The sequence below is a fragment of the Halichoerus grypus genome, chromosome 2 (assembly GCF_964656455.1).
Source record: "Halichoerus grypus chromosome 2, mHalGry1.hap1.1, whole genome shotgun sequence".
Classification (NCBI taxonomy): Eukaryota; Metazoa; Chordata; class Mammalia; order Carnivora; family Phocidae; genus Halichoerus; species Halichoerus grypus.
The window spans coordinates 186,171,240-186,199,184 of record NC_135713.1 but is presented as its reverse complement, the minus strand read 5'-3'; the positions used below and the strand labels follow the sequence as shown (position 1 = coordinate 186,199,184).

Here is a 27,945-nt window from a genome sequence, read left to right as displayed (position 1 = left end):
AGGGAGGGGATCCGACAGCTCACGGGCAGAAGGATGCTGTGTTCTGTCTCAGAGACGGGTGGTGAGGGCGCCACAGAGTTGAGGGGTGCTGCCCCCTCTCCCTTGACCCATGTGTGAGCCCCCTCACCATTTGGGGGAGATGCTTTGTATCTTTTCTTGGCAAAAGTATTGGGAAGCTTAGGGCAGCAACTGGCGTCCGCACAGCCACACTTGGAACTCTGCTTCCCCGTCTCAGGGAGGACCTGCCGCTGCCAGGGGGTGGGGTGGGGGGCTCCAGTGCGGGGGCAGCGGAGCCAGGGGCGACACTGGCCACCGTTGCCTGGTGCTCCCCTGCTGGCACAACGCTGCGACCCAAGTTCTCCTTTGACAAAGGAGAGGAAAACCCAAGGAGGAGCTGAACTCTTAGGATTATGGCCACTCTGCAAAGGGAAAAACGGGGAGAAACTGCAGAGCCAGGCCCTGAACTCAGACCCCCTGGCTCTTAGTCCGGTGCTCTCCCCTGCCCACCCTGCCTGGCAGGCAGCAGAAGGGAAGTGTGGTGGCCTCTGGTGGCCCAGCTAGGAGGGGGGAGGCTACCCTGTGCCTGAATGCCTTGCTAATGACAGAGAAGCAAGAGAGGGCCAACGGGACCTGCCTTCCCTGCCTCCCGCCTTCGCTGGCTCTCTCCAGGGGTCCTTGCTGAGTTGGCTTCCCGCACCAGCCAAGCTGGCCCTGGCCCAGCTTCCTTCTCGTCCCCAGTCTCATCCCTCCCAGGAGGCCACAGGGGGACCCTCCCCGCCATACCCTTCAGGAGCACTACGCAAGGGATCTTCTGAGGCCTGCCCTTAACATTGGGAGGGCCCAGGACAGGAGTAAAACATGGGCCCATATATCCTATGCTAAATACTGAAAGATGACAAACCGAGCTAACAGCTTAAACTATGTTCTGTCTTCCAGCCTTCACAAAATATAACTTCATTATGACCGGAGAAGGCTGGTTGGAATTTAGGATTCTCACACTCCCCTGAGCTCCTCGCCAGTGTAGGGAGACCTGGCCCTAGGCTAATGGCTGACCCCCACATCTGTCATGCATCGGGAGGGGGGAAACACAGTGGCGGGCACAGTCAATCCTTGACAGGGTGTACTGGGAAAGATCTAGAAGTTCAGGGTCCAGGTATCCAGAATGTTATCTGTGAGGGGTCGATAGCACATTCCCTCAGCCCCTCGGATCCTAGCCCCATGAGGCACTGTCATGGGCCCCGCTCCAGTGTGTCATAGTTCTAGGGGCTGCAGAAGCGGGAGGAAGCGGGAGGGGTGTTAGTGGAGACGGGGAAGGTTCTCTTCTGATGGCTCTGTTGGGGGGAGGGGGGTCCTGGACCAGCTGTCCTTGGCAGGCAGTTACTTGGCGGGGATGAGGCAGAGGGGGCCTGACCACTCTCCCCCAGCCCACCTGGGCAGCTGCTAGGAGTGGTGGAGGACACCTGGGTCTCCCCGAGAAGGGGTTTCCTGACCTAGTGTTCTCTGAAAAGTGTAGGGGGCCAGTGGTTGAGTGCACTGGTGGTCTGCTGGAATGTGGGCAGGACAGTGTCTACATCGTCACTTATCACTGCGGGGCCGTGCCCCCGCCACGGCCAGATTCTTGGGGGCCTCTACTCGGAGTGGACGGTGGGTGCAGCCATCTGCGCGGTGGGTTCAGGATGTGCCTGAATTGGTCCTTTCGAGAGACCCAGGCGCCCTCTGGAGGATGCTGGAAGAATTTCACCACCTTGGTTCTGGTCACACAGGCTCTGAAGCCAACTCTCATCCCCATTCCCTCTCCTTCCTGCTCCCGCCCGACCTTCTGATTTCTTCTTCCACCCCCACCTTTCCCATAATCCACTCCCCCATCATTTCGAGAGGCCCCTCATATTAGGAACCAGGAGGACCCAGCATCCTTAGGGTCCTGGCATCATGGGGCTAAGTGACGGCGGTTTGGGCTTACCTGGGGTTGCTGAAGGTGCTTCCAGAACCCTAGTGTATATGGAGGGAGTCCTTTCTGCAAACTGAGGATTTTGTACCATGGTGTCAGTCAGGAGCTGTGGGCACCCACCATTGCTCCCACGACTTGTCTTTCTTCTGCTGCAGAGTGGGGGGGCCCCACACCATCCGTCTCAGACACACACCATCGGAAGCAGGGAGGCAGGTTGGCCTCCTTCCGCCGTGAACACCCACTCCAGCTTCAGGGGGATCAGGCCCTCACCCTGATCTCAAGGAGGGGATGTGAAGTGCCCGTGAGAATTGCAGAACCCAGCGTATAACAAATCCATTTAACCCCCTGCACCAGACTCTAGCACAGCTTCTAGAAGCATAGGGCTTGTTGGAGAGAATTTAGTGTTCGTTCTGCCAAACACCTCCTGATAGGCCCCTGATTTACCTTTCTGAGAACATTTCCCTAAAAGGGTTTATGATGATGACTCCTTCCTCTGTCCCTTTGAGGTATACACGTATCTCCTACAACTCAGGAGTGTCTTTCTCAAGGACCTGAAAGCCATTCCTTTGAAATGTGATCATCAGGAAGGATAGGGCCTGTCTCCCGGTCTCTGTGGGAGGATAGAATCCAGACTTTGATCATCACCAGCTAGAAGGCACCCCTGGCCTAATTGCATTTACACTGGCCAATCCTTTGTCATTTATCACTTCTCTGACTACGGGAGCCCCCGCTTGCCCCTCCCTCCTTCCTTGAGATGCCCCGTCACCTCTGCGGGAATCGAACCAAGCTCAGCTCTTCCCCCCACTGGCAGTGGTTACTGAATAAAATCTGTTTTCACCCCTTTAATGTCTGGCTGTGTTTATCTTTGACACCTAGCTCCCTGGCTGGCTCAGCAGTCTTTCCCTTCTCTGGTTTATTATAAACACATATGCATACATCCCCTAAACCACCCTTTATTCAGAAGATTCCGGAAATTTGGAGGTTATAAGTATTCTTGGCCTTTTTGGCCCTGGCAACCCAGGTGTCCCCATCAGCTATTCAATGGCTAAATTGAAAAAGACCATTTTTACCTCTCTCTGGATGGAGAGGTTGGGGTCGGAGGGCCCAAAGTTGGTGAGGTGAGGACTGACACCTCCCGTCCACCTCCCTCTCCCTCTGCCACCATTGTTGGGCCCGTGTTTCCCTGCTTCTCAAGCTCTGACTTTTACTCATCCAGGGAAGCAGGTCTCTGGATTTACAAACCAGGTACATGCCTCGCACCTTTCCCAAGACGAGATGTGGGGCCACTAGGCCCATACTCCTCCCCTTTGCCCTATGCCCGCCATATCCTCCAACCCAGACTGGGGGTCCAGGTCTGTGGGGGGCTGCCCCAAGCCCAGTGGTGAGCAGTGCTCCTGTGTGTCCCGGACTAGACTGAGATAGGCTTGAGAATGGGGCCCATTATTCCTTCATCAGACCAGACTTGAGCACCCACACACCCATCTTCCCTGCTTCTGAAAGGTGGCCACGGTCCTCTGGACCCACAGCTGCTTTGGGCCCTGCACATACCGTCCCCAGAGCACAGCCCAGGGCTAGAACTCCGGACTCCCCTAGGCCTAGCCTGAGCGCCCTGGCAGTAAGGACCCACCAAACCTGGGCCGGAGGAGGGGGTTTCTAAGGAGACAACAGTCCTCCAGCAGAGAATGCCCCAACAGGAGCAAAACCAATCTGAACCATCTTCCTGCCAGGGAGTTGGCACCCGGGTCTGGGAGAGGATGCTGGTCAGGCCACCGAGGGCCTGGTTCCTGTGGGCAAAGAAGTTGAAAAATAACTTTGGAATTTGGTCTGTTCGAAACTCTGTTTCTCAAAATATGTGCAAGTAGAACATGTGCTGGTCAGTCAGGTGCTGTGTTGCTCCGGGTGGAAAGGGTGAGGGGGGAGGGCAGTGGACCTTGGATTTAAAAATCCTCAATGTGTGCCTGCTTTGGCTTTTTTTGGAATGGGTTGAGGTTCTCTCTGGTACACGGTGTCAGGATGAGTGTATTTGTTTTAACTTTCACACTCTCGACATAAACTGTGGAAATGTGGAGGGGGAGGGGAGAAGAAAAGGAGTAAGGTTGGAAGGGCTGCCATAGTTCAGGGGTCCCCTCTGTTCTTGCCATACACACCCCCCCCCCCCACCCAGAGAACGTGTGACTTGCTCTGGGCACATCCATCAAACCAGAGCCGGGCTTGGGGGCCTGTTGTCGCAGTGAGACAGGGTGAGGGGCTAAGGGACAGCTAATGAAATCCGGAGCGTGGGCCACTTCCCATACATTCTCCTCTGACAGAAGAGAAGCCGAATGAAGGAACAAAGTCTCTAAACTGAAAGGGGAAGGCACTTGACTGAGACCACACAGCTGTGGTAACAGAGCTGGGATTTGGACTCAGTTTTGGTTCGGGTGGGGGAGCAGAACTTGTTCTCTGGTCCCTTCTAACCCCGGCCCCCAACTTCCACCTCTCCTTGGACACTCATCAGTCTGGGGTGGGGAGGAGACCTGACCACGGATTCTGGGTGCGGGGGTCAGCACTCTATGCCAGAGGGGGGCGGGGACCACACAGTTTTCAGCCTGGTTGAGAGTGTAGGTTTTTCCTTTCGGTACTCGGAAGCAATGGATGTATTTGGAACAGGCACGAGGCAGCCTATCTCTTCTTCTAAAATATCACCCTAAAAGTCAGCATTAGAACGGCTTCAAGGCGATAATCCAGGTAAGGGTTGCTAAAGGCCCAGCCTAAACCAGGGGCAATCCAGAGAAGGAGCCAGAGCTGAGGCATCTGAGACAGAATGGACAGGGTGTGAGGATTAAGGCAGAGAGAAGACATGGGATGTTTAGTCCGGGTGAGTGGGTAGCTGTGGGCCTTCACTGAACTCGAGCAGATGTGTTTTTATTTTTATTTATTATTTATAATATGGGATGGGGAGGGGCAGAGGCAGAGGGAGAGAGAATCCCTTGAGTGGGGCTCAAGCTCACGAGCCCGAGATCATGACCTGAGCCGAAATCAAGACTCAGACGCTTAACCCACTGAGCCACCCAGGTGCCCCGAGGTTATGTGTTTTTAAATGAATGGTCTCAGGCCAAAATTTGGGACAGTCTTTATTGGAGCTTGGAATGTCACTGCGATTCACCTTCCCCAGAGGCAGACCGTGTGGAAATGAGCCGCAACGGCGGCGGACACGCGGCACGGGCCGTCTGGGCTATGTGGAGGACCCTGCTCGCCTGCAAGCAGTACACGGGCACACGCACACACGCACATACTCCTACACAAACTCACACTCACGCGTGCTCACTCACTCCCAGGGGGTCTGAGGCCGGGCGCCCTGCCTGCTCCGTTGGCTCCCTGCCTCCGGGACAGGCCTCTTCCACTCTGGGGGGACCTGCTGAGCTGCGACGGAAGGAAACCGCTCGAGGACAAGGCCGAAAGAGCTGGAAGCCGCAGGCATTTAGCAGTTTGGGAGAAGGGGATCCAGGAAGATGGGAGAGATTGCCAAGGACCAAGCAAAGGGAGCCCCGCTGGGCCAGGGCATGGGGCAGAAGATGCTGGAGAGGGGCATGGGAGGGACAGGGGGTGGAAGAAAACGCCATCTCTTCTCCTTCACTCACTCCAACTGCACAGCTGGGGCCAGAGCCCTGGGCATAGGAAGCCTGGGGAGCATCAAGGGGTCCCCTGTGTCCTAGGAAGGCACTAAATGGGGAACAGATCCTGGAGAGCCTTGAGTCTCCCCCAAGTACCCCAAGGGGGACAGAAGGGGAAATGACGGAGCGAGAAGGGGCTTACATGCTGGTTGTCCAGGGAAACAAGACTGGGGAAGCACAGATCCTGCTTCCCACCCCAAACAGGGGGTGGGCAATGGGCTGAGAGGCAGCCCCTCTGGCCGGCAGAGGGGACGGAGCCAGAGCTGCCCCTTTGGTCTCCAGGGCAGTGAGCGGGGGAGCCTGGCCTCACCCGTGTGTCCGTGGGGGGCAGAGGCAGGAGGGAGGAATCCGAGCCTCCTGCCCCTGAGGGCCGGGGCTACCAGAGCACGGCCCCGTCCAGGTTCCCGTAGCCTGGCTCGGCCCGAAGCCTCCAGTACGTGTTGTTAGTCACCCACCACTCCTTCCCACTGCTGTCTGTCTGCCGCCTGGGGGAAGGAGAGGGGTGAACAGGCAGAATTAAGGCCAGGGTTCCCGGATGCTGCCTCCCACAGCTGCGCCCCCCCCCATGCCCCCGCTCAGGGAGCTGGAGGGGAGCCTGGATGGCAGAGACCCCGGGAGAGGGCAGAGGTACCTGAAGAAGCGAGCCTGGTGGACGATGTTGTTCTCCTCCATCACTCTGCGCCTGTCCCGCTGAAGCTGCTCGATCCTTCTCTTCTGGGCCTCAGCAGCCTGTATGTTCCCCTCCTCCAGGTACCTGAGCTTCCAGACGGCAGTCAGCGGAACTGCCCCCTCCAGACCCAAGGCCTCTATCCCCTGCCCAGCTCCCTCCACACACAGGACCCATCTCCCTGAGGCAACTCCAAGAAGGAAGGGCAGGCCCAGCTCTGTGTGGAAACCCATGTTGGGGAGGGAGGAGCCCACGGTTCCAGGGTGAGGCCTGCCGGACACTGACCTCTGGTCTGGCCGGAGCCGCGTGTCCGTGGAAGGCAGTGACCGTTTCAGCTCTGCCGTCAGCTCATTCAGCTCCAAGGCAAACTGAGTGAAGCCGAAGTTTCGCTCATGGTCTGGGGGCATTGAGTCTGGGGGGAAGGCAAGGGGCTGGGGCAGGTGGACCGTGCCAGAGCCACCCTCACCCCTGCCCAGCCCTCCCCGACCGCCCCACTTACTGGGTTTCCAGATGCACTGACCGCCCGGCAGGGTCCCCCGGTAGAGCCCCTCGTGCCACTTCCCAGAGAGTCGGTGGAGGACGCGGCCACTCCGGCTGAACACGGCACCCTGCACCTCGTGGATGTTGGAGCTCCAGTACTTGGCCTGGGGTGGGGGTGGGGGCAGGGCACTTAGGGGTGTGCCCCTCCCCTTCCCCCAGGTGCGCCGCTGGGGGCGGACAGGCAGGGTCGGGGTGGCGTGCCCACCTTGCAGAAGGTGATCTTGCAGTGGCAGGAGCTGTCCTGCGTGTTCCGGATGAGCACCTCCCCATAGTGCTCGATCCAGCGCTGGCCACTCAGGATGTTGTGAATGCAGGACGTCACCTTGTTCCACTCAAAGTGGTCCCCGAACCTGAGAGAGACAGAGCGGGGGAGGGCAGCTGGCCGGCCCTGGGGTGCAAGTGCCACCCTGAGCCAGGGAGCAGGTCGTGGGGGTCTGTGGAAGGAGCACGGGGGTCCTGGTTTTGCCTCTGCCGTGAAGGAGGACGTATTTATCAAGCAGGGCAGCCTTCGCAGAAAATTTTGAGCCAACACGTCTCCACTCATTTGATAAATCTCCTGAGGGCCTAAGTCATGGGAATAAATACATAGACAGGGTCCCGGCCCTCAGGTGCCAGGGACCAGGGTAGCTCTGTTCACACATATTACCCGGTTCACTTCCCACTTCTCCTGGGTACTACTCACTACTCTTATTTTATAGGAGAGCAGACTCAAGGCCCTGGGGCGTCAAGTCCCTTCGCCGCTTGCATAATTATTAAGTGGCAGGATCAAGACTCCCAGCCGGGACTTCTGACTCTGAAGTCCAGGAGCTTCCCGCTTGTGCAGCGGCCTCTAGCTGATGCCTGGCCCGGGCCGGCTAAGCCCCCGCCCCCTCTGGCTGCAGTCCGCACTTCTAAAACGACAGGAGCTAATGAGGGTGTTTCAAACGTGGCTTGTGATGGATCCTGAGGTCAGTTTAGGTTTCTGTGTGTGTGTGTGTGTGTGTGTGTGTGTGTGTCTGTCTGTCTGTCTGTCTGGGTGTATCCGTGCATTGGCTTGAAGTCTCAAATGCATTTCTTACTGTGAGTCATGGTCAAAAAAGTGTGAAAGCCACTGCATCACATGACCCTGATGAGCCCTTCCCGCTCTACTATTCTAAGATTTTTCACCTTTCTTTATACACAACACTGTAAATACAGGTGTAAAATGTACAGACACTGCCCCGGCTCAAGCAGCCTCAGGCCAGACCTTTCTATCCTGTCCCTACTACCTCCCACACCAGCCTGGAGGACGGCCTGTGGGCCCGGCCTGGCCGCTGAGCACTTAGGAATACTCACCTGGGCAGGCTGACGTTGACTGTCCCCACAGGCACAATCTCTAAGGATTTGCCCCAGAACTTGTTCTTCCACTTCATGTCTGGAGAGGGAGAGGGAGAGGGAGAAATGAGACCAGAGAGTGTTCTAGCACTCCACATGCCCTTCACCGCCATGTCCACCCCACCATGCCCCCCACTCCTCACCTTGCCAGAAGACGAAGTTCTCAGACTCCGCATGGCACGCCGAGATGGGGGGGTGGTGGGAGACCTTGTGAGCAAAGAAGGGCTCTTGATGCTGCCCCTGAGGGCCGTGGGGTCTGCTCCTGACCCCACGGCTTCCTGAAGCCCCTGACCCCCATTCCCAGTTCCTCTTCAACCCAGAAGACCAGTTAGTTCCAGGTCTCTTGTCTCTGTTGTCCTTTCTTTTCCCATGAGGCCTCACATTCCCCCTTCTCATTCACACCCCCGAGAGCCCCAGAACCCCCGTTCCAGCCTATGAAGTCCTCTAGCAGTGACGGCTGGGGCCCCCTCCTGCGCCCTGCCTGGAAGCCAGCCCTGCCGAGGACCCTCTCTCCCCTCATCGTCTTCTCCCTCACCATTGTCACAGCCTCCACACCACGGCCCTGGAAAAACCTGGCCTTGTCCTCCTTGGAACGGCTCCATATCTGGAACTTGAACTCGGGTATCCCACAGCCCACAGCCTGGCCTCTCTCCCCATTCCCTGTGGCCCCTGGCTCCTCCCAAGACATCCAGCTGCTCTGCTTTGTGGTGGCCCGACAGCCCCGGCTTCACCTCCGTCCCCCCTGGTTGAGATTGCTCTGTCACCTGCACCCTCTCACCCGGCACTCTTGACAACCTGCTGCCACCACCCGCCACAACGCTCAGCGTCGATCGGCCTCCTCTGTGCCCACCCCTGGCTCCCTGCTCTTTAGACACAGCCACTGGGCCGCAGAACACACAGCACACACTGGGAACTTCTCATTCTACACTGTGTCCAGCCCTGGGCCCAGTCCTCCTCCGGGGACCGACACCCAAACCATCCCCTTCACACATTAACCCCCCACAATCAGAGCGAGAGCAGAGATGGCGACTCCTTCCACCGACTTACGGCTCCCACCCTGACGCCAGTCCCCCGAAACCCACTGCCAGGCCCAGCCCCCCTCCTCCTCCTCCTGCCGCCTCGCTCCCCTTCCTGCGGGCTTCCTCCCTCCCCATCCCCCCTGCCCTGCAGCCTTTCCCTCTCCATTTCTCTTTCTCTCTGAATAGAAATATCTCCTGTTTCTTCCGTCTTAAGCAAGAGTAAACCTTGGAGCACCTGGGTGGCTCAGTCGACTAAGAGCGTCCGACTGTTAGTTTCGGCTCAGGTCATGATCTCAGGGTCCTGAAATCGAGACCCGCGTCTGGCTCCGCACTCAGCGCAGAGTCTGCTTGTCCCTCTGCTCCTCCCCCCTGCCCTTCTGCCCTTCTCTCTGTCTCTAAAATAAATAAATAAAATCTTAAAAAAAAAAAAGATTCCACCTTTCTGAGGGAGGAATCCGTCACGTCTTTTTTTTTTTTTTTTTTTTTTTTAAGATTTTTACTTATTTGGGGCGCCTGGGTGGCTCAGTTGGTTAAGCGACTGCCTTCGGCTCAGGTCATGATCCTGGAGTCCCTGGATCGAGTCCCGCATCGGGCTCCCTGCTCAGCTGGGAGTCTGCTTCTCCCTCTGACCCTCCCCCCTCTCATGTGCTCTCTCTCATTCTCTCTCAAATAAATAAATAAAATCTTTAAAAAAAAAAAAAAAGATTTTTACTTATTTGACAGAGAGAGAGAGAGAGAGACAGTGAGAGAGGGAACACAAGCAGGGGGAGTGGGAGAGGGAGAAGCAAGCTTCCCGCCGAACAGGGAGCCCGATGCGGGGCTCGATCCCCGGACCCTGGGATCATGACCTGAGCTGAAGGCAGACACTTAATGACTGAGCCACCCAGGCGCCCTGGGGGTCATTTTCTACTGTACTATTGGACTATGTTAACTTTTCACTATGTTTTCAAAAACACTTAAAATCTAAGGTGCCTGGGTGGCTCAGTCAGCAGGGAGTCTGCTTCCCCTCACCCTCTGCCCCTCCTCCTGCTCATCTTCTCTCTCTCTCTCTCTCAAATGAATAAATAAAATCTTTTAAAAAACCAGAAACACTTAAAATCTAAACAAACAAAAAACCTGCTTCAACTCTTTATCCCCACCTCTGGCTGAAACCCTCTCTCCCTCTTCTTTCCCTCCAGCTAAAATTTTTTGGAAACAATTTGCATTTGTCTCTATTTTAATTTAATCTAATTTTTTAAAATTTATTTTTTTAAATTTTTTTTTTGAGAGAGAGCTCACATACAAGGGGTGGGGGCAGAGAAGCCCCACACAGGGCTTGATCTCATGACCCTGAGATTATGACCTGAGCTGAAACCAAGAATCAGTTGTTTGACTGAGCCACCCACGTGCCCCTAATTTTATTTTTTTAAGTAAGCTCTATGCCCAGTGTGGGACTTGAACTCACAACCCTGAGATCAAGAGTCACATGCTCTACTGACTGAGCCAGCCAGGCGCCCCATTTAATTTTAAGTAGCACTTTTCTCTATTTTACTTCATTTTACTACACACCCACTGTAATCCAGGCTCGGCCCCCAGCCTTCCTCTGAAACATCCCTCACTCAGTAAACCAACGACACTTTTTGAAGTCCTGTGGACCATCTGCCCACCCCCTCACCTCAGAGCTCCTCCACCTTCCCTGCCCACCCTCCTGTCCGGACCCTCCCCCCGGAGCAGCCTGTGACATCATCCGTCCTCTAAGCTGGTGACTCCCAGGTCCGTTAGCCCCACCCTGTGCCCCCCAAGGAGCTCCATGCCCACGTGGTCCAGGGCCTACTGGACATCTGCCCATGGAAGTCAAGCCCACGTGGATAAGGAGTCGCCCTAATTCAGTCACTCTCCTCTCGTCCTTTCCATCTTGCTCACTGGCACGGCCACACAGCCAGAAATTCAAGGCCACCTCCGACTTCTCCCTCCTGTCGACCACCTCCCCTATCCCTTACGCGTAACAACATTCTGTTGACCACCGAGTCCTGTCGAGAGCGACACATGCACAGCTGCCGAATCCACTGTCCACGCAATCCGGCTGCCAGCGGCCAAGTGCAGGCCCTCAGCAGCTCTTACAGGAGTGACCTTCTCTGACCCATCCGCATGCGACCGCCTGAGTGCTCTTGATAGAGTGCAATTCGGAGCCTGTCCCTCTACGGCCGAAAACCCTCCGACGACTCCCCATCGCCTTCGGGATTTGAGAACAACCGCTTGGCTCACAGGGTTCCTCAGGGTTTGGCCCTGTCTGTTCTTCCAGCTGCGTCTCTTACTCTTCCTAAACATGCTCCATCTGTTCCTTTACACTGTCTGGAGCATCCCATTCCCCACGCCCTCCCAGCCCGTACTCCTGGTGCCCGTCAATTCCTCCCTCAAGACTTAGCTCAGGATCAGCCCCCAGAGCCTGCCTTCCCGGGTAGGGCTGAGGAGCGGCCTATGAGCTTCCGGGCTCCCGGCTCTAGAACATGCCCCGTAAAACTCCCTGGGTCAAGTCAGCCCGCACACTCGGCAGGGGGCTCCCCGGAGCAGAGAGCCCCTTGCGCCACCACCATGCGGCCCAGCGCCTGGCGCAGAGCCGGCCGCCCCGCGCTCTCCCCCAGGCCCCGACCCCCCCAAAGCCCCGGCGCTTCCCGGCCCCAGGCCCCCATGAGGCCCACACCTGCTCACTGATGAAGCGGAAGCCCCGGTCAGGCCGCTCACACTCATAGGTCTCCCCCAGGACGGGGTTGAAGGGCTTACAGCCTGCTCGGTGGTACGTGGACGAGTAGGCAGACACAGCAAAGGCCGCGATGTACACCTGCAGGGGGGAGGGCAGGGAGATGCCGCTGGGGGGGAGGGGGTCAGAGAAGGGGAGGTGCCACCCCACGGCAGGCAAGGACTGGGGGGCCCGAGGTGGAAGTCCGGCAGCGAGGAGGGGGCCGGCCGGGAGTTGGCGGGGTACCATGCGCTCGCAGGGGTCAGCCGTGCGGCTGGCCTGGTCCAGGAGGCGGCTGTACTCCAGCTCCTCGCACAGCCGCTGCAGGGTGTTGAGCGGCTCGTTGAGCTGCACGGGCATGGACACCTTGGACAGGTCCTTGCCGATGTTGTTCCGCAGTATGTTCCACAGGCTCACGTCGGCTCCTGGCCCACTGGCTGCTGGCAGGCAGCGGCGACGCGGGGGCCCTGCAGCTCTCCCTGGAACACATGCCCCTGGGGCCCACCCGGCCACGTCACTCTCCCTCTGGGTGCGGCACCCAGACCCAGCAGGTGCACAGGCCAGCCCCGAGGTGCCCCCCCCAACAGAGGGGCTCCTAGATAGACTCACTCCCAAGCCCCCTCTGGACTCGGGGCAGGGTGGGGCAGCTGGGGAGCCAATTGCAGATAAGCTCCTGGGGGATTTCAGGGGGGCAGCGGGGCCGAGAACCACTCCGAGAGGGCGGTCCCCACTGGGGAAACCCTGCACCCCAGAAGCCCCTCCTGAGCCCCCCACCCTTATCTTCAGCTCCCTACCATAAACACAGAAACCGATGTCAGGATATAGATTATTCGGCCCATTTTGTAGCTGAGGAAGCAAGCTCCAAGAAGTAAAATGACATGTCCAAAGCCACACTGGTAAAGAGTGGCAAGGTGGGAGTTTCTGCCTCTGTATCAGGCCCTATTCGAACCTTCTCAGGCATGAGCCTGACCCACCCCCGGAGCCACTTCTGGAACATTCTGTAGCTCACAGCTTAGCCTTCCTCATCTCCTGGGGTCACTTCTGGAGTCAGCACCCAAAGCTGTCAGCCCACCAGTCACCCCAAGAGACTGCCTCCCAAGGGGCCTGGGCTGTGGGCAAACACCATTTCTACCTGTTCCCCAGCGCCCCCATGGCTGCGCACCCAGCGGGCACCTTTCTGATAGTGCTCAGCTCCCCTGAGGTCCAGCACCTCCTCGGACAGGCTGGTGGTGATTTCACTGGTGCACGACTCCTCCTCCTCTGAGCCCTGGGCCGGGACAGATGAGAGGCTGGGCAGACTGGGCCTCCCCGGGCAGCTGGGCAGTGCCCAGGGCCCGGCAAGACTCTGCCCAGCCAGTCCTTTGATGGGAAGGGGGAAGACATGTATTTGGGTGGGGGGGGGGGCTCTGAGCCCTAAGACCGGCATCAGGGAGTGTGCCCTGCCACTTTGGGAGGGGGACGCCTGGCCCTCTCACTTTGGGGAGAAAGCTCAGGGACTTGGTGGTACACAAGGACAGGGCAGCAGGGCATTGCTGAGACCCCGGGTCCGGGTCAGGGGTCAGGGGAATGCTGGGGCTGACGGGCTCTCAGGAAGATGGCGGGTGGGACTGAGGCAGCCGTCTTGCTGGAGAACCAACGGGGATAAAGCACATCGAACTGGAAGAAGGGTCCCCAGTGGAGATTTCTGAGCAGGGACACCAACCCAGCAGGTCCGGACGTGTTGCCAGAGACAGGAGCCGAGGCGTTAGAAAGGATTTGGGAATCTACAAATTCTAGTCTCTCTGGACCCCATCCCAATTTTCCCAGGCCCCCCACCACCACCTCACCTCATTTTCAGAAGAGCTGGCAGAGAGGAGAACCTCACAGGCATCAAAGAACTCTGTGTGGGACTCAGCGAGAGACAGGATGCTGCTCTGGGACAGCTGGGGGGTCAGCTCCCGCCCCTTCATGTACAGAGCTTCTTGCTGTGGGAAGGACGGGTGTCAGGCAGGGGAGAGAACACAGTGGAATAGGAAGGTGTGACGGAAGGAACTGGGAGCAAGGAGACACAGGTTCCCCACAGCCGCTCACCCTGCCTGGGCGCTGACTCTGAGCCGGGCTCCAAGGCTTCCGTGTGTATTAACACAATCCATCCTGAAGCTCACCCTATGCAGCAGGCGCAATTATGACCCCCCACTTTGCAGATCAGGACACTGAGCCTCAGGGTCACAAAGCGGGCGTGGAATGGAGCTAAATTGAAACCCATGGAGCCCGGCCCCAGAGTCTGTGCTCAGAACACCTAAGTCCCAGCTCAGCCAACCCACGATCCGCAATTGTGGGAGCCTGGGCCCCCATCGGTCAGATTCTTTGAGTCTCTGTATCCTCCACCATGAACTTGAGGGTAAGGATCATGACCTCATAGGACCCAAAACTAAAGGTAAAAGCACTCTGCACACACTGGCCAGGCAGGAATGACCACGATGAGGTTGCTGACAGTGTTACATGAAAGGGTTGGAGCTAGGACTTCTGGCCCTGTTTTGGGTCTGAAGACCAACGGTGCCTTCACTTCCCCGAGCAAGAAGGTGCAGGAGAAAGGGTCCCCACAGTCCAGCCTGGCTCCTACCTCCTCGGGGTTGAGGGAGCTGAAGGAGTCTGCAGTGGTGTCCGAGGAGACGGAGAGCGAATGGAGGCGCCTCGGGCCAGCAGAGGCCTCGGAGACCTGCAGGGAGAGGGTGAGGGGCCAGGGGCCAGGAGGACAAAGCCCTCCCCACCCCACCACGCTGATCTCTGCACAGACTGCCTCTGCCAGCCACTCTCGCCCTGGACCCAGCTCTGCTCTCACCCCCAGGCCTGCGGGCCTCGGCCTCAAGCCCTCTCCTCCCACAGCTCCCCGGTCCCTGAGCCTCACCCCACCTGTGACAGCTCTGAACCCTGGTGCAGGTCCCTCAGTTGGTCCCACTCGGCGGTCAGGGCAGCCAGGACGCTGCTGAGGGAGTTGTGCACTGTAGGGGCAGGGGCAGGCGTCAGACTCCTCTTCCTCTCCCTCCCCCTGCCTGCTCCCTGCCACCCCTCCCGCATGCACTCACCCTTCTGCGCCAGGGCCCAGAAAGTACGCTGCAGGTGGGCATAGTCTGGCGGCGGCAGCCCGCGGGGGCCTGAGGGGTCCCGGGACTCCAGGTAGCGAGACAGGTTGGGAACAGAGCCGTGGAGACGACCAACCTGTAGGTGAAGGGCAGGGGTCAAAGGTGACAGCCTCCTTCAGGTCATCCCACCCGGCGACTTGGGGTCCACGCCCCAGCTCACCCGTCCAATAGTGTCGTCCTTGGCAAAGCTCTGTGTGCACCACATGCGGCTGGTCCGCTTCCCCTTCCTGGGTCTCTCAGTTGTCACTGAGGCCTGGCACATGGGGGGGGGGGTTCACTCAGGGAGAAGGGCAGCAACCATGAAAGCCAGGAGAGAGGCAGATGGCCCCGGAGGGGGGCACAGAGACATCTGACACCGCAGAGGAAGAAGACAGACGCCCTAGTAGATGCGTGGGCACAGCAGGCAGGGGTCGGCCCCAAGGGGCAGAGACGCGACCCTGAGACAGTCTGGACATGGGAGGTGAGTCAGCTAGGCCGATGCATGGCTCTCCAGGGAGCTGCAGCATGTAAGGGGGCCTGGGGATCTGTCCCAGGGAAGCGGTGGGCATGCAGGCATAAAGCGGGAGAGGCCCCTGGGCAGGCCCCTGCCTCCTCCCCCCGGCCCTCACCTGGTGCGTGGGGATAACTGGGGCTGAGGGGATTCGGTGCAGGGACTCCAGGCTCTGGAGGAGTCTGTGTAGTTCCTGGAGCTTCCCCTGACACTCAGACAGCTCTGCGGGAAGAATGAATGAGGAAGTCCCTCTCCCAACACTGACCGGGTACCCCAAAGTCTGTCCCTCAGCTTCCCTTCCTCCTCCAAACACTTCACCCGGCAGCCATAGAAACCCTGACCCTGGATCGCCCTCTTCGGCTCAGGAGCCCAAAGCAGTTCCCACGTCTCAGCCCGGGTCTGGCCTCACACGGGTCTCCTGAGAGGGCTGGCACCCCAACCCCCACTGTCTCCACAACACACCTCAACTCTGCTGCCCCCGCACGGACTGACTCTGTCCCCACTTGCTGGCACTTCCCTCTCCTGGGCCAACATCATAGGCGCAGTGCCACGGGCCCCTCACCATGAGAGCAGCGGTCTAGCCCATCACTGTCCCTTGGCCAGGAAGACACCTTCTCCCGAGGTCCAGCCCCAGGTAGAGCCGAGGCGCTGGTATCCGCTGGAAGCTGGGCACCAGGAACCTGCGGGGTGCGTCAAGGGTGAGGCGGGACAGTGCCCACATCCCTGGGTCTCATGATTCCCTGAAGCCACCACCCCTGGGTGCCCCTGTCACCTGCCCCCACACAGGGCCCTTCTTACCTTCCGGTGAGTGGTGCCGGGCAGCGAGCCTCGGGGCATGTCCAGGCGCTGGGCCAGGCGGTGGGCACGAAGCTGGGCCACCCAGCTCTGGAACAGGTCCTGGGATTTGATCTGCAGAGGCGATGGAGATGGGGAGGGAAGCATGAAAGGAAGGACTGCTTCACTGGGGCAGGAAGTCGGGGCTCTGATCCCCAGGCAAGTGGGCTCCCCCTGTGGTCCCCAGCTTGTGCTAAGGCTCCTTGCGGGGAGGCAGAGCCCAGGAGTCTGAGCCCTTAGCTCTGTGCCCGTTTACAGAACAACCAAGAAGGCGGTTTGCCGTTGGCCATCGTATACGATGGGAAAGCCCTTGCTGTCGACCTCAGGGACAGACCCTCAGCCCCCGCCCCTCTCTCCGGTGTGCCCTTGTGTCTCCGCCAGGCTGGGACCCAAGCCACACTTGGCTCCCAGGAATGTCACCTTGAGGTGGTAGATGTTATCTTCGGTGTCAAGGTCAATGCGCTGGGCCTTTTTGTTGATGGACATGACAGACAGTCGGACGTCAATGGAGCCATGAAGCTTCCCCTTGGTGATCTGGAGTGGAGGGTTAGCAGGGGGAAAATGGGACTGTTTTTAGGCCCCCGGGGACCATAGAGCCACCATCTTCCTGAGGTGACTCTAGGCTCCAGGGCCAGGCAGTGGGTTCACTCTCATCCCTGAGTCACAGCATCAGCAGGGACTTGTCCGCTGTCCGCCTGTGCACAGAACACCCCACTATGTCAAGTCACATTCTGAACTCAAGGGAGTCACGGAGCCAGGAAAACTGCTCTCAGGAACCCGCAAGACCGAGAAGGCAAACACCCTCACGGATGGTGAGCCTGAGCGCGTAGGCCTTCGGTTCCTGTTCCCAGCCCAGGAACAGGAGGAGGGCACGGATGAGAAAGCTCCTGCTTCCTGGACACTAATTTTTGTGCCAGGCACTGTCCCGAGGGCCCTCACCAAGAAGACTACCCTACAAATGGGGGGTCGTACTCTCTCCATCTTAGAGATGGGAAGGAACTTGCCCAAGACCCCACACCCAGAAATGGTGGAGCTGGGATCAGACCCTGCTCTGGTGGATTCCAGAAGTCCCCTGCCTATTCGGAGCATTCTGGGGCCACACGCATTCCCACGACCCCCAGCAGAGGCCCTGACTCACGTCTTGCCGAGTGGTTGCATAATGAAGGATCCCGTCCTCGAGCACAAAGTATCTCTGTGACGTGGCCCAGAAGGAACGAGAACCCAGGAGGCGAGAGGAAAGGGTATGGGGAGAGAGCAACCACACACATGGACTTTTCTTCTTCTCCATGCACACAGCCCCTGTACTGCCCACACACTCTCCCACGTGCCCGTCCCACCCCTGCATCTGGCCCCTCCCTTGGCCCCGCCCACCCTACCTTGTGCCAGCCCTTCAGAGGCCACTTCCTTTTCTTGAGCAGGTGGCCTTCCTGCCTCTCCGGCATGATGCCCTCTGCTCCCAGCCTGCTCCGTGGCTCCTCCACCACCTCCCACAGCTCAGAGGCCTGCCGTCCAGGACAGAGATGTAGGAAAGCAGCTGGGAAGGTGACCAAATCTGGCCCCCACTTTTGGGCCAAGTTCTATCCCCCCACTGCCTGCTTCCCCACCCTCAGACCTGCTGGGCACTGCTTGGCTTTGCAGACTGAGTGCTCTCGGCCAAGAAGTTAGGGACCCTCTCTTGGAAGTCCATGGAGAAGGGAGCGGCCACTCCCTGCCGAGAAGTAGAACGGGGTGGAAGGAGAAGGATGTCACCTTGTCCTGAGGGGACCCTTGAAGCAAGAGAGAGACCCCATGAGCACAGACCCTGCTCTCACCTCCCCACCTCCCACCCCTCCTGCATCGTCTGAGATAAGAGCTCACCCGCATCTGCTCACCTGCCAGGCCTCTCCGAGTCTGTCCCTTCCCCACCCTGGGCCGGTTTCCCTGCCCACACCCGCCAGCTGCGGCCACTGCTCAGAGAGGTGAACTAGCTGAACTAGCACGCAGCCCGCAGGCCGGTGCCAAGAGAAAACCACAAAAGTCCGCCCAGCCCCACCTTGGGCCCACACTCTCAGGCTCTAGGAAACACTCAGTGCTTTCTCTGGAGGATTCCCTGGGGATGATCAGAGATGAGGCATGGGAGTGAAAAAAGAGGCTCTAAAAAAGGACAGAGGAATTCAGAAAATGGACAAGCAAGATCTCAGTCCAGCTTCTCTTCCTTCAGGACCCCTGGACATCCCTCAACCCTGCCGCCATCATGGGCTGTAGACGCCTCTGCCACGATGCCTCTGCAGAGTGCTCCTAACCCCTTCATCCCAACTCCCCACCAATCGGTCTCCAGATCCTCTATCTTCTGCATGGGGAAACTGAGGCCTGAGACAGCCCTCTCCCCATTGTTCCCTGTGCCTCTACCCTAGGATGCCCACCTGAGACCCTCAGACCCCCGCCGAAGCCTCCCTTCTATCATCCCAGTCCTTGGGGCTCCTGATAAGTACCCACCCGGAGAGAGCAGGGGACTGGGCCCATGAAGGCACCGTGTGCAGGAGAAGAGGTGGCCAAGAACATGCCACGGTCCACACAGGTCCCGCAGCAGTGCCCACAGGCGCCCTTGGCACCAGCCCTGGCTGCCCTGGCTCCACGGGGAGATCAATAATGCATGAGGCTCTGAGTGTGTGAGACAGGGAGGGGACTGGAGGGGCGAGGCTGGCCCGAGGCTGGGCAAACAGCTCAGATCTTCCAATGGAGCCAGCAAGCACCTGAGGAGCTGAGGCCAGGAAGGGACAGGGACGCGGTGGGGTCGTGGTGGCCAAGAGGTCGGGACGGAGGGGCCCGGAGTGCAAGAGGCTGACCCAGGGTGGGGGGGGCGGGTAAAAACTCCTGCATTTGGCCATTGAAAGTTCCCAAACTCTTCCGGTGTTTGGGTACCTCTGTGCCCTTTTCCTGGCCCCGGATGCTCCTGGCCCCTCGCTGCTGGCGCCCGGAGGGGGAGGCTCTGCCAGGAGGGGGTGCGGGGTCGAGGTGAGCCAGGTTGGTGCCCCATCTCCACTTCCATTCCCACCCCCGTCTCCGGAGGGGCAGACCCGCCAGCTTCAGGTGGGAGGAAGCCTGCCCAGGGGGTGTCAGCTGATGCCAGCGTGGTCCCCTTACCCCAGGGTCCATGGACGCCCGTGCTCCTTGGCCCGCGCACCGCTCTGCCTCTGAGTCACCGTCTCCGAGTGGCCCGCTCCCTCCTCACGGAGCTGAGCAGTAGCAGCAGCTGCTGCAGGAACCAGGAAGGAAGGAGACGTTGGAGCCTCCCCTCCAGCCGGATCTCCCCACCTCCCCCCCTCCCCGGCCCCTCCTCCCGCCAAGCTCCGGGCAGCCGCTCAGCTCTGCCCCCCTGCTCCCGGGAGGACTCAGGGCTGAGCGGACTCCCCAGCACCGAGGTAGCTTGGGAGTGGGGGCAGAGTCCCCACTGGGCGCAGTTCCAGACAGATCACGGAGGACTGGGGAGCCGCCGGCCTCAAGCCAGTGGTGGTGAAGGGTTTACTCGGACTAGCATGGCCTTGACCCCAGTGAGTACCCAAGGCCATTTCCTTATTAACCGCCCCCCTCTCGTTTTACATCTGAAAATAGATTGCAAAATTTGGAGCCAGCAAAGGAATCAGGTTGACGGGAAGGGACGGATGCCCCCGGGGGACCACAACAGACAGTGCCAACAGCACAGTGAGCAGGGCGGCCACCGCTGGAGAGGGACAGGCAGCGGCCCCCACCGAGGCTCTCATTGCGGGTGATGCCCCACCAGGGCGGGACCCAAGGGGCCGGAGGCACCCGTGTGTAGCATAAAATCCCCAGCTTGCAGAGTCTCTGGATCAGGAGCAGGTCTGCAGCAGTGACCAGGTGGCCGTTAGGGCTAGCTGGAACCAACTCGGGTATCCCCGGCCTCCCTTTCTGAGCACCTCTTCTGCCAGAGTACTGTGTTCAGCGCAGTACTTGATTCTAATTAAAAATCAGCTCTTAAGGTCTAAACATGGGACACCTGGGTGGCCCAGTCGGTTAAGCATCCAACTCTTGATTTTTGGCTCAGGGTCTTGAAATCGAGCCCTGTGTAGGGCTCTGCGCTCAGCACAGAATCTGCTTGAGATTCTCTCTCTCCCCCTGTTCCCTCCCCCATTCGGGCGCATGTGCTCTCTTAATAAATAAAAGCTTAAAAAAAAAAAGTCTAAACCTCATTAAAATGAATGCAAGATGGACAGACAGCTTTAAGGACAGTGAAGCTGCTTTCTGGAAAGTGAGTTTTAATGGTGGGGCCTCAGGCATCGCCAGCAGGTGAAGGATGCAGTGCAGGATTCTTTGATCCAGAAAGGATGTGGGCCACCTCCCCCACCCAGGCCTTGGTTTACCCTACAGGATCTTACACATCCTTTGGGAGATGCCTGTTCTCTTGTCCCTTCAGAACCTCAGCACGGCTCCCGCTGCCCCAGGAGGGTGTTGTTGGCACCTGGCAGGGTTCTGGGAGTCAGGGAGGGCACTGAGCAGCACTGGCGAGACCAGCTCTGACATCCATGAGCCTTAGGGGCCTTTTAATTCACTTCCTATCGATCAAGCATCCCTGGGGCATATGGCACCGACCTGGGCACTGTGGGAAATTGGTCCTGGACCAGGCCACAGAAAAGCTGCAGATCGTCACTGCTAGAGTGGTGCCTGTCCAGGACTAAGGAAGCTGTTGCACTGCCCCAGGTCTGGGAGGAAAGTTCGACAGCCACCGTCCCTACTCCAATCAAGGACAAGGGCAGGCTTCCAGTTAAACATTCTCTCTCCTTCATTAGGAACTTCTGGTTCTCCAAGATTGGAATGAGGCCTCCCACTCAAGAGCCTCCAGACCCCCTCATTAGTACAGAATTCTGGTTTGGCCCAGCTCTTGCTCAGAATCACCTGGGACATGTTAGCTACCGGGCAAAGTTGGCAGCTGCCTTCAAAAGGACAAACATGGAAGAGATGCCATTTGTGGGACTGGTCCAGGGAGGTAAGAGACCTGGACACGGAAAGAGGAAGGATTTTCTAGGAGGAGAAGTGAGAATCAGAGGCAGCCCTGAGAATAAGTCTACACGGAGGATAAACTTGCAAACAGCAAAACCGAGGTAGTAAAATGCATTTCATTTTATCAACAAGCAGTGCTCCCAACCTTTCCATAACGTGACACACCCTGAGGGTGGAGAATTAACATTCAGGCACACCCCAGACCCTAATGAGGAAGCTTGAGGGCAGAAATCCAGGGCATGGTCTTCAGAGCAGAGAGCCTGGTTCAAGCACCTGTTCGGTCTCTTATTAGCTACATGACCTTGGGCAGACTCCTGAACTTCTCTGTGAAATGACGAATGTTAGGGTGACATGGTGAGAAGAATGGAGGTGTGTCAAGTGGTGAGCACAGAGCCTGGCCCTCAACAGATGCCATTCTCAGCACAAGTACCGAGGGGGACTACTGCAGCACGGCGGGCCCACGAGGGGGTAGGCCGGGAGACACGTGCGGCAAGGGACAGTGGACATGGAGGCAGAGGGCAACCTCCTCATCTGGTCAGCTTCTCTGCCCTGGACCCGGAGAGCCAAAAGCCTGCTCCTGTTAGGTCCCAGGGTGGGAACACTAGGGACAAAGACAGCAATTCAGAGCCTCCATTCGGAAATGGGATGTCTCTGCATCCCTGGGTGGCCCTGTATCTGAGGAAGTCGGGGTCAGTGAAGTCAGGTCACGAACGCCACTCCCCACCCCAAGTGCTTCCACATTTCTGATTGATGGATGAGGGCGCAGCCAACAGGGGTAGAGTGTGTTTACGGGCAGGCCGGGTACAAGAGGCTGGCTAGGAGTTCGGGACAGAGTCAGGAGAAGCAGGCTGCCCGCTGGCTGGCGCGATGGAGTCCCCCTCCTGTTGCTGTCTGATGTACTGGTCCAGCAGGGCCGTCAGCTGGAAGGGCTGGTGCTGAAGCAAGAGGTGGGTCTGGGCCACGTGGAAGGTGAGTCCTCCTACCAGCTCCCCGTGCACCATGGCCAGGCTGGGAAGCTGGGAGTAGCTGATGAAGCCCTGCCTGCTGAGGATGGTGCCGTCGATGCAGCCACCTGGAGGAACACAGGCTCAGCGGGGCCCCCACAAATGCCTCTCTCCACTGAAACCAACGGTCCAACTCAAGGTTCCAACGCACGCTCTGCCACCCTCCTCCACCTCCCAGCCTTCCCCCGAATCTGGCTCCCACACCTGTCCCACCCAGCTCCCCCTCAGTTTGGGACTGATCCCCTCCCTTCCTTCCTAACTCTTCCCTAAAAAACACTCACATAAGACAACCACCCGGCCCACCCCCAACTAAGTCATGGTTTCCTAAACCTTTGTAACCGCAGAGGGGTACCTGGGTGGCTCAGTTAGTTTGAGCATCTGCCTTCGGCTCAGGTCATGATCCCAGGGTCCTGGGATCAAGCCCCGCATCGGGCTCCCTGCTCAGCGGGGAGCCTGCCTCTCCCTCTCCCTCTCGCTCCCACTTGTCTCTCTCTCTCGAATAAATAAATAAAATCTTAAAAAAAAAAAAAAAAAGAAAGAAAGAAAGAACCACAGAGCGTGTGTGTGTGTAGTGGGGTAGCTATGAAACCAGTCTTCTCTAGAAGAATCATCTCCTGGGATCCCCAGCATTAGGGGAGTCTGGGAAACATTGCTCACTGCCCCTCAGTGCCCTTCCCCTGGGCTGTTTAAGCATCTCCGTCTGTGTGGCTTTCTGCACCCCACTGCTAGACTCAAGCTGTCTGAACCTCCTCTCCCTGCAGAGCCCTCTCTCTGCTTTCCCTCCTCTCCCCTCCCCCCTGCCCGTGCAGAAATGACACAGGACTGGGGCGCCTGGGTGGCTCAGGTGGTTAAGCATCCGACTCTTGGTGTTGGCTCAGGTCATGATCTCAGGGCTGTGAGATCCAGCCCCGCATGGGGCTCCCCGCTCAGCGCAGAGTCTGCTTCTCTCCTTCCCCCTCTCCCTCTGCCCCTGCCCCTCACCCCGCCCCCCTGCCTGAGCTCTCTCTCTCCCTAAAATAAATAAATCTAAAAAAGAAGGAAGGGAGCGAGGGAGAGAGGGAGGGAGGGAGGAAGGGAGGAAGGTAGGGAGGGAGGGAGAGAGGGAGGGAGGGAGGGAGAGAGGGAGGGAGGAAGGGAGGGAGGGAGGGAGAGAGGGTGGGAGGGAGAGAGGGAGGGAGGGAGGAAGGGAGAGAGGGAGGGAGGGAGGGAGGAAGGGAGGGAGGGAGAGAGGGAGAGAGGGAGGGAGGGAGGAAGGGAAAGAGGGAGGGAGGAAGGGAGAGAGGGAGGGAGGGAGGGAGAGAGGGAGGGAGGGAGGGAGAGAGGGAGGGAGGGAGGGAGGGAGAGAGGGAGGGAGAGAGGGAGGACGGACGCAGGGCAGTGAGCCAACACAGGTTCTGGAGGGACACAGGCAGCCCTCAACAAATGGTGCTACTGGGGCGCCTGGGTGGCTCAGTCGTTAAGCGTCTGCCTCCCGCTCAGGTCATGATCCCGGGGTCCTGGGATCGAGCCCCGCATCGGGCTCCCTGCTCAGCGGGAAGCCTGCTTCTCCCTCTCCCTCTCCCCCTGCTTGAGTTCCCTCTCTCGCTGTGTCTCTCTGTCAAATAAATAAATACAATCTTTAAAAAAACACCAAAAAACAAATGGTGTTACTGACTCAGGCCCCACCCATGAGAGGATGTCCCCCCAAGGAGGTCCACAGTTTTACCCCCATGTACTTAGCAGATGGCACCAGGCTGCAGTAGCACCCGCTCCCCTTCACCCCCATCCTCAACCCGCAGGGTGCTTGCTCACCGAGCAGTGGCAGGAAAGGCACACCCTTTAAGACTCGCACCATCTCCTTGACCTTGGGCTCCTCGCTGACCAGCAGGAAGTTGTGCCCCACAAAGAGGGGCAGCAGGTTTTGGTACTTGGAATCCTCTAGGAAGGGCTTCAGAACCTGGAACAGCAGGAAAGAGGGCTTCCTGGGGACAAGTGGGAGGAAGGGCTGCCCACCCTGATCACAGGCCAAGTCAGGCTGAGGGTGCAAGCCGACAGTCTCCTCGGCCCCCAACCACAGCGTAGGCACCAGACTGGAGGGTTGCTTGCGGTGGGAGGGTCGAACACACCCGATCTGGGGAGGGGCCCCCTGTGGTCTGAGTTGGCGGGGGCGGGGGATCAGGGTGCCGGTACCAGAGGGCTGCTCCCTACCTGGTTGGGGAAGATCTTCATCAAGATCTTGTGCTTCCGCAGCCGGTGCCGTATGAGAAGCTTGTCCTCCGCACTCAGAGCCACATTCTGACAGACGGCTATCATTCGGTTCTCTCGGAAAACTGCATCTATCTCCCGACGGAGGAGGCGGATAAGGCCTGTCTCCTGTAGTCAGGAAGGGATGACCAAGGGGACATCAGCTGCCCTTCTCCTTGTCCCCCTTTCTCCCTGGGGGACTGGTGCTGGGGCTCCCAGTGATGCCCAAACATGGGAAACTTCAAGTCCTTTCAAGACAAGAGAGATACCCTCCCCTACCTCCACCTGCTTGGATAACCTTCACATAATTTTGGGGAGACAAGTAAAGAAAGAAGGAAATCCAGGAAGCCCGTCTGATCCAGAGCCCAAAATGCCAAGCAGAATCAAGTGCACATTTCATTTTAAAGCATCTGGCCCACAGGGTCAAAGAGGGGAAGTAATGATGTGGAGGGCTGGGTCCTGGGGAGCTACTTCATTATGGCTTCAGAGACAAGATCACTTCAATCCACCATCCCAGCGTCAAGGACAGGCAGTGTCCTCCTTACCTCCTGTGGGGGACTGGGAGGACACGGTAGGCATCTCGGGTTGACCACGGGTTTTGGGGGGATATACTCAGTCAGAGCCATCAGCTTCTGCCGCTGGAAGTGCATCACACGACGATGGCGGGTAACAGCCTTGGAGCCACAACGGACGGTCTGGAGGGTGGGCAGCCGGCCTGGCAGGGGAAATGGCAACACTGTGATGTGCAGCCTCTAGGAGTCCTTAGTTGGCCTCAGATGGCAAAAAAGCCCACCTCTGGGCGAGACAACCACGGCTCAGAGAGCTAGACTCAGCACAAGAGTGGGACAAGGAATTGTCTGCTAGGAATCCTAAATCCCCCAAACTCCCCTTCTCTTTAATGGGTGACCTTAAGTCCTTTGAGGCTCCCATTTCTCCAGCTCTTCTATATGCACAGAGATGGGAGAAAAAGATGAGAACAAGGAAGAAAGTATATTTGAACACATTAAAAAAGGGGGAGAGGGTTGAGCAAAATTTTTTAAAAGATTTTATTTATTTATTTGAGAGAGAGTAATGGAGAACGCGAGTGGGGGTGGAGGGGCAGAGGGAGAGAAGCAGACTCCCCGCTGAGCAGGAAGCCTGACACGGGGCTCAATCCCAGGACCCCAGGATCATGACCTGAGCTGAAGGCAGATGCTTAACCCACTGAGCCACCCAGGCGCCCCGCAAATTTTTTTCTTAAATGGCCAAACAGTAAATATTTTAAGTTTGAGAACCGCACAGTCTGTCTCTACTACTCAACTGTGCCATTGTATCATGAAAGCAATCCTAGACAATATGAAACAAGCACATACGGCTGTATTCCAATAAAACTTTATTTATAAAACATAGTGGCCAGTCCAGCCACACTATGCCAAGCCCTGGTCTAAGCCAGTGGTTCTCAGGGTGTGCTCCCCCCACCCAGGCAGCAACATCGGCATCACCTGGGAACTTGTTAGAAACCCAAGTTCTCAGGGCCTGTCCTGGACCTACTGAGTCAGAAGCACTGGAGGGGAGCCCAGCAAACAGCAGTTCTAAGAAGCCCTCTGGGTGTTGCAGGTACACGCTGAAGTCTGAAAACCACTGCTCTAAGCACTGCTCTGAAGCCTTCGCCCATGATTTGAAGAGAGAAGAGAAGACCCACGGCCCTCACAGCTCCTCACAGCTCCCCCAAACAAGCCTCCCTTCCCTGCGTTCTTGTTTACAGGCATCGGTGCAGAGCACCCTCAGAAGACAAGGGAGCCACTTGAAAGCTGTAAGCCTAAGTGACCCCTTCATCTTCAACGAAAGGACCCAGCTAGCACTTCCCACTTTCAGCCCTTCCCAAGATTGGGATGGGGTCTCAGGGAAAAGTTCAGCTAGAAGGTGGCTCTAACAAAGAGCACGGAGGTTTGCTGGGGTGAGAGGTTTTCTTGCCAGCAGCCACAAAACCTAAGTTAAGAACACAGGTTTGGGATCAGATGGAACCGGATTTTTTTTCCTGAGAAAAAGCGGCGGCGGCGGGGGGGGGGGGCAGAGGGAAAGCGAGAATGACAAGCAGGCTCCACGCTCAGCAGCACTGAGCCGGACGCAGGGCTCAATCTCACGACCCTGAGATCAGGACCGGAGCTAAAACCAAGAGCCGGATGCTTATATCGACTGAGCCACCCAGGCACCCCACAGATGGAACCAGATTTTAATCTCTTCTGCCACTTACTACCTGTGACCTTGACCAGTCACTCAACTGGTCTAAACTTGAATTTCTTCACCTATAAAGAGGAGATGATAATGACTTCTTCATGACTGCTCTAAGATTTTTTTTTTTTTAAAGATTTTATTTATTTATTTGACAGAGAGAGAGATAGCGAGAGCAGGAACACAAGCAGGGGGAGTGGGAGAGGGAGAAGCAGGCTTCCCGCCGAACAGGGAGCCCGATGTGGGACTCGATGCCAGGACCCTGGGATCATGACGTGAGCCGAAGGCAGACGCTTAATGACTGAGCCACCCAGGCGCCCTGCTCTAAGATTTAAATGAGCTAATACATGTCAATCATTTACCACTGTGCCTGGCCTATATTATGTGCGCAAAATCATTCATTAAACAAATGTCTATTGCATGCCTACTAATGCCAGGCACCACGCCACCTGCTGGCTATACTGAATGAACACGGCTCTGCCCTTATGGAGTTTGAAGTCTAATACAGGAGACACCACATAAACCAATGCAAAATTACAGACTGTAAGAGTGAAAGGGGTCCATAAACAACCTGCAAAATACAGATTTAACAGGGGAAACCTGCTTTGCAGAAGGTGGCCAGGGCAGACCTGAGCAGGTGACATTTAGCCTGAGACCGTGGAAAGGTGGCACAGCGCCAAGGTCGGGGCGGGCAGTGGTTCAAGCAAAGGAAACTGGAGGCGACCAAGAGCTGGGTGGTGCATTACAGAAACCCAGAGAAGGAGGGGGACTCGGGCGGAGGGAAGAAAGACTGTGGTTGTCGCCGACGCTGTTGCTGCACTGCGCCTACTACTAGTGTCTGCAGTCACAGGGAATTTTAGACGGAGGAAGGCGGCCAGCGATCTAGCTGGGGCCAGGGGTCATCGGGAGCTGTCTGGAGTAAGAGATTGCGGGAGAGGATCAGTAGTGGAGGAGGGGAGACAGAACTAGAGAGCACCGGCCGGAACGCGCCGTGAGGACCTGGGCCGCTCCTTACCCGCCTGGGGCAGGAGACCCCCTCGCAGCATCCCAGCCACGGCCGCAGCCATCGCCACCGGAAGAACAGACGGGAGCCGGGAGAGACAGAAGGAGCTAAGGATTGTGGGAAGTCCTGGGGCCGGAAGCAGCCGGCAGGTCCGCCGGCTGGAGCAC

General features: G+C 57.8%; 2 protein-coding genes across 6 annotated transcripts; both read right to left on the bottom strand.

Moving 5' to 3' along the window:
- Positions 1-5,048: 5,048 nt before the first annotated feature.
- On the bottom strand, positions 5,049-19,620 carry OSBPL7 (oxysterol binding protein like 7). Of its 4 annotated transcripts, none has more exons than XM_036119688.2 (23): positions 19,466-19,620; positions 17,955-18,108; positions 17,719-17,844; positions 17,481-17,534; positions 16,763-16,876; positions 16,307-16,417; positions 16,071-16,188; positions 15,627-15,730; positions 15,179-15,271; positions 14,962-15,094; positions 14,789-14,877; positions 14,499-14,594; positions 13,723-13,860; positions 13,070-13,163; positions 12,143-12,390; positions 11,861-11,998; positions 8,305-8,368; positions 8,123-8,201; positions 7,014-7,158; positions 6,768-6,912; positions 6,554-6,680; positions 6,233-6,355; positions 5,049-6,086 (listed from the first exon to the last, which is right to left on the bottom strand). In XM_036119688.2, exons 2-23 carry the CDS (start codon positions 18,027-18,029, stop codon positions 5,978-5,980), a joined length of 2,523 nt encoding a protein of 840 aa, XP_035975581.1. In that variant the 5' UTR covers positions 18,030-18,108; positions 19,466-19,620; the 3' UTR covers positions 5,049-5,977. The 4 variants fall into 4 exon arrangements, with proteins under 4 accessions (XP_035975581.1, XP_077921760.1, XP_077921761.1 ...); XM_078065634.1 differs by having other exon boundaries at positions 17,955-18,050; positions 19,466-19,605; XM_078065635.1 differs by lacking the exon at positions 19,466-19,620 and adding an exon at positions 18,375-18,393.
- Positions 19,621-21,437: 1,817 nt separating this feature from the next.
- On the bottom strand, positions 21,438-27,929 carry MRPL10 (mitochondrial ribosomal protein L10). Of its 2 annotated transcripts, none has more exons than XM_036119741.2 (5): positions 27,791-27,929; positions 25,110-25,279; positions 24,529-24,693; positions 24,133-24,277; positions 21,438-22,409 (listed from the first exon to the last, which is right to left on the bottom strand). In XM_036119741.2, the coding sequence occupies exons 1-5, from the start codon at positions 27,840-27,842 to the stop codon at positions 22,153-22,155; spliced, it is 789 nt and encodes a 262-aa protein (XP_035975634.1). In that variant the 5' UTR covers positions 27,843-27,929; the 3' UTR covers positions 21,438-22,152. The 2 variants fall into 2 exon arrangements, with proteins under 2 accessions (XP_035975634.1, XP_035975643.1); XM_036119750.2 differs by having other exon boundaries at positions 22,108-22,456.
- Positions 27,930-27,945: the final 16 nt, after the last annotated feature.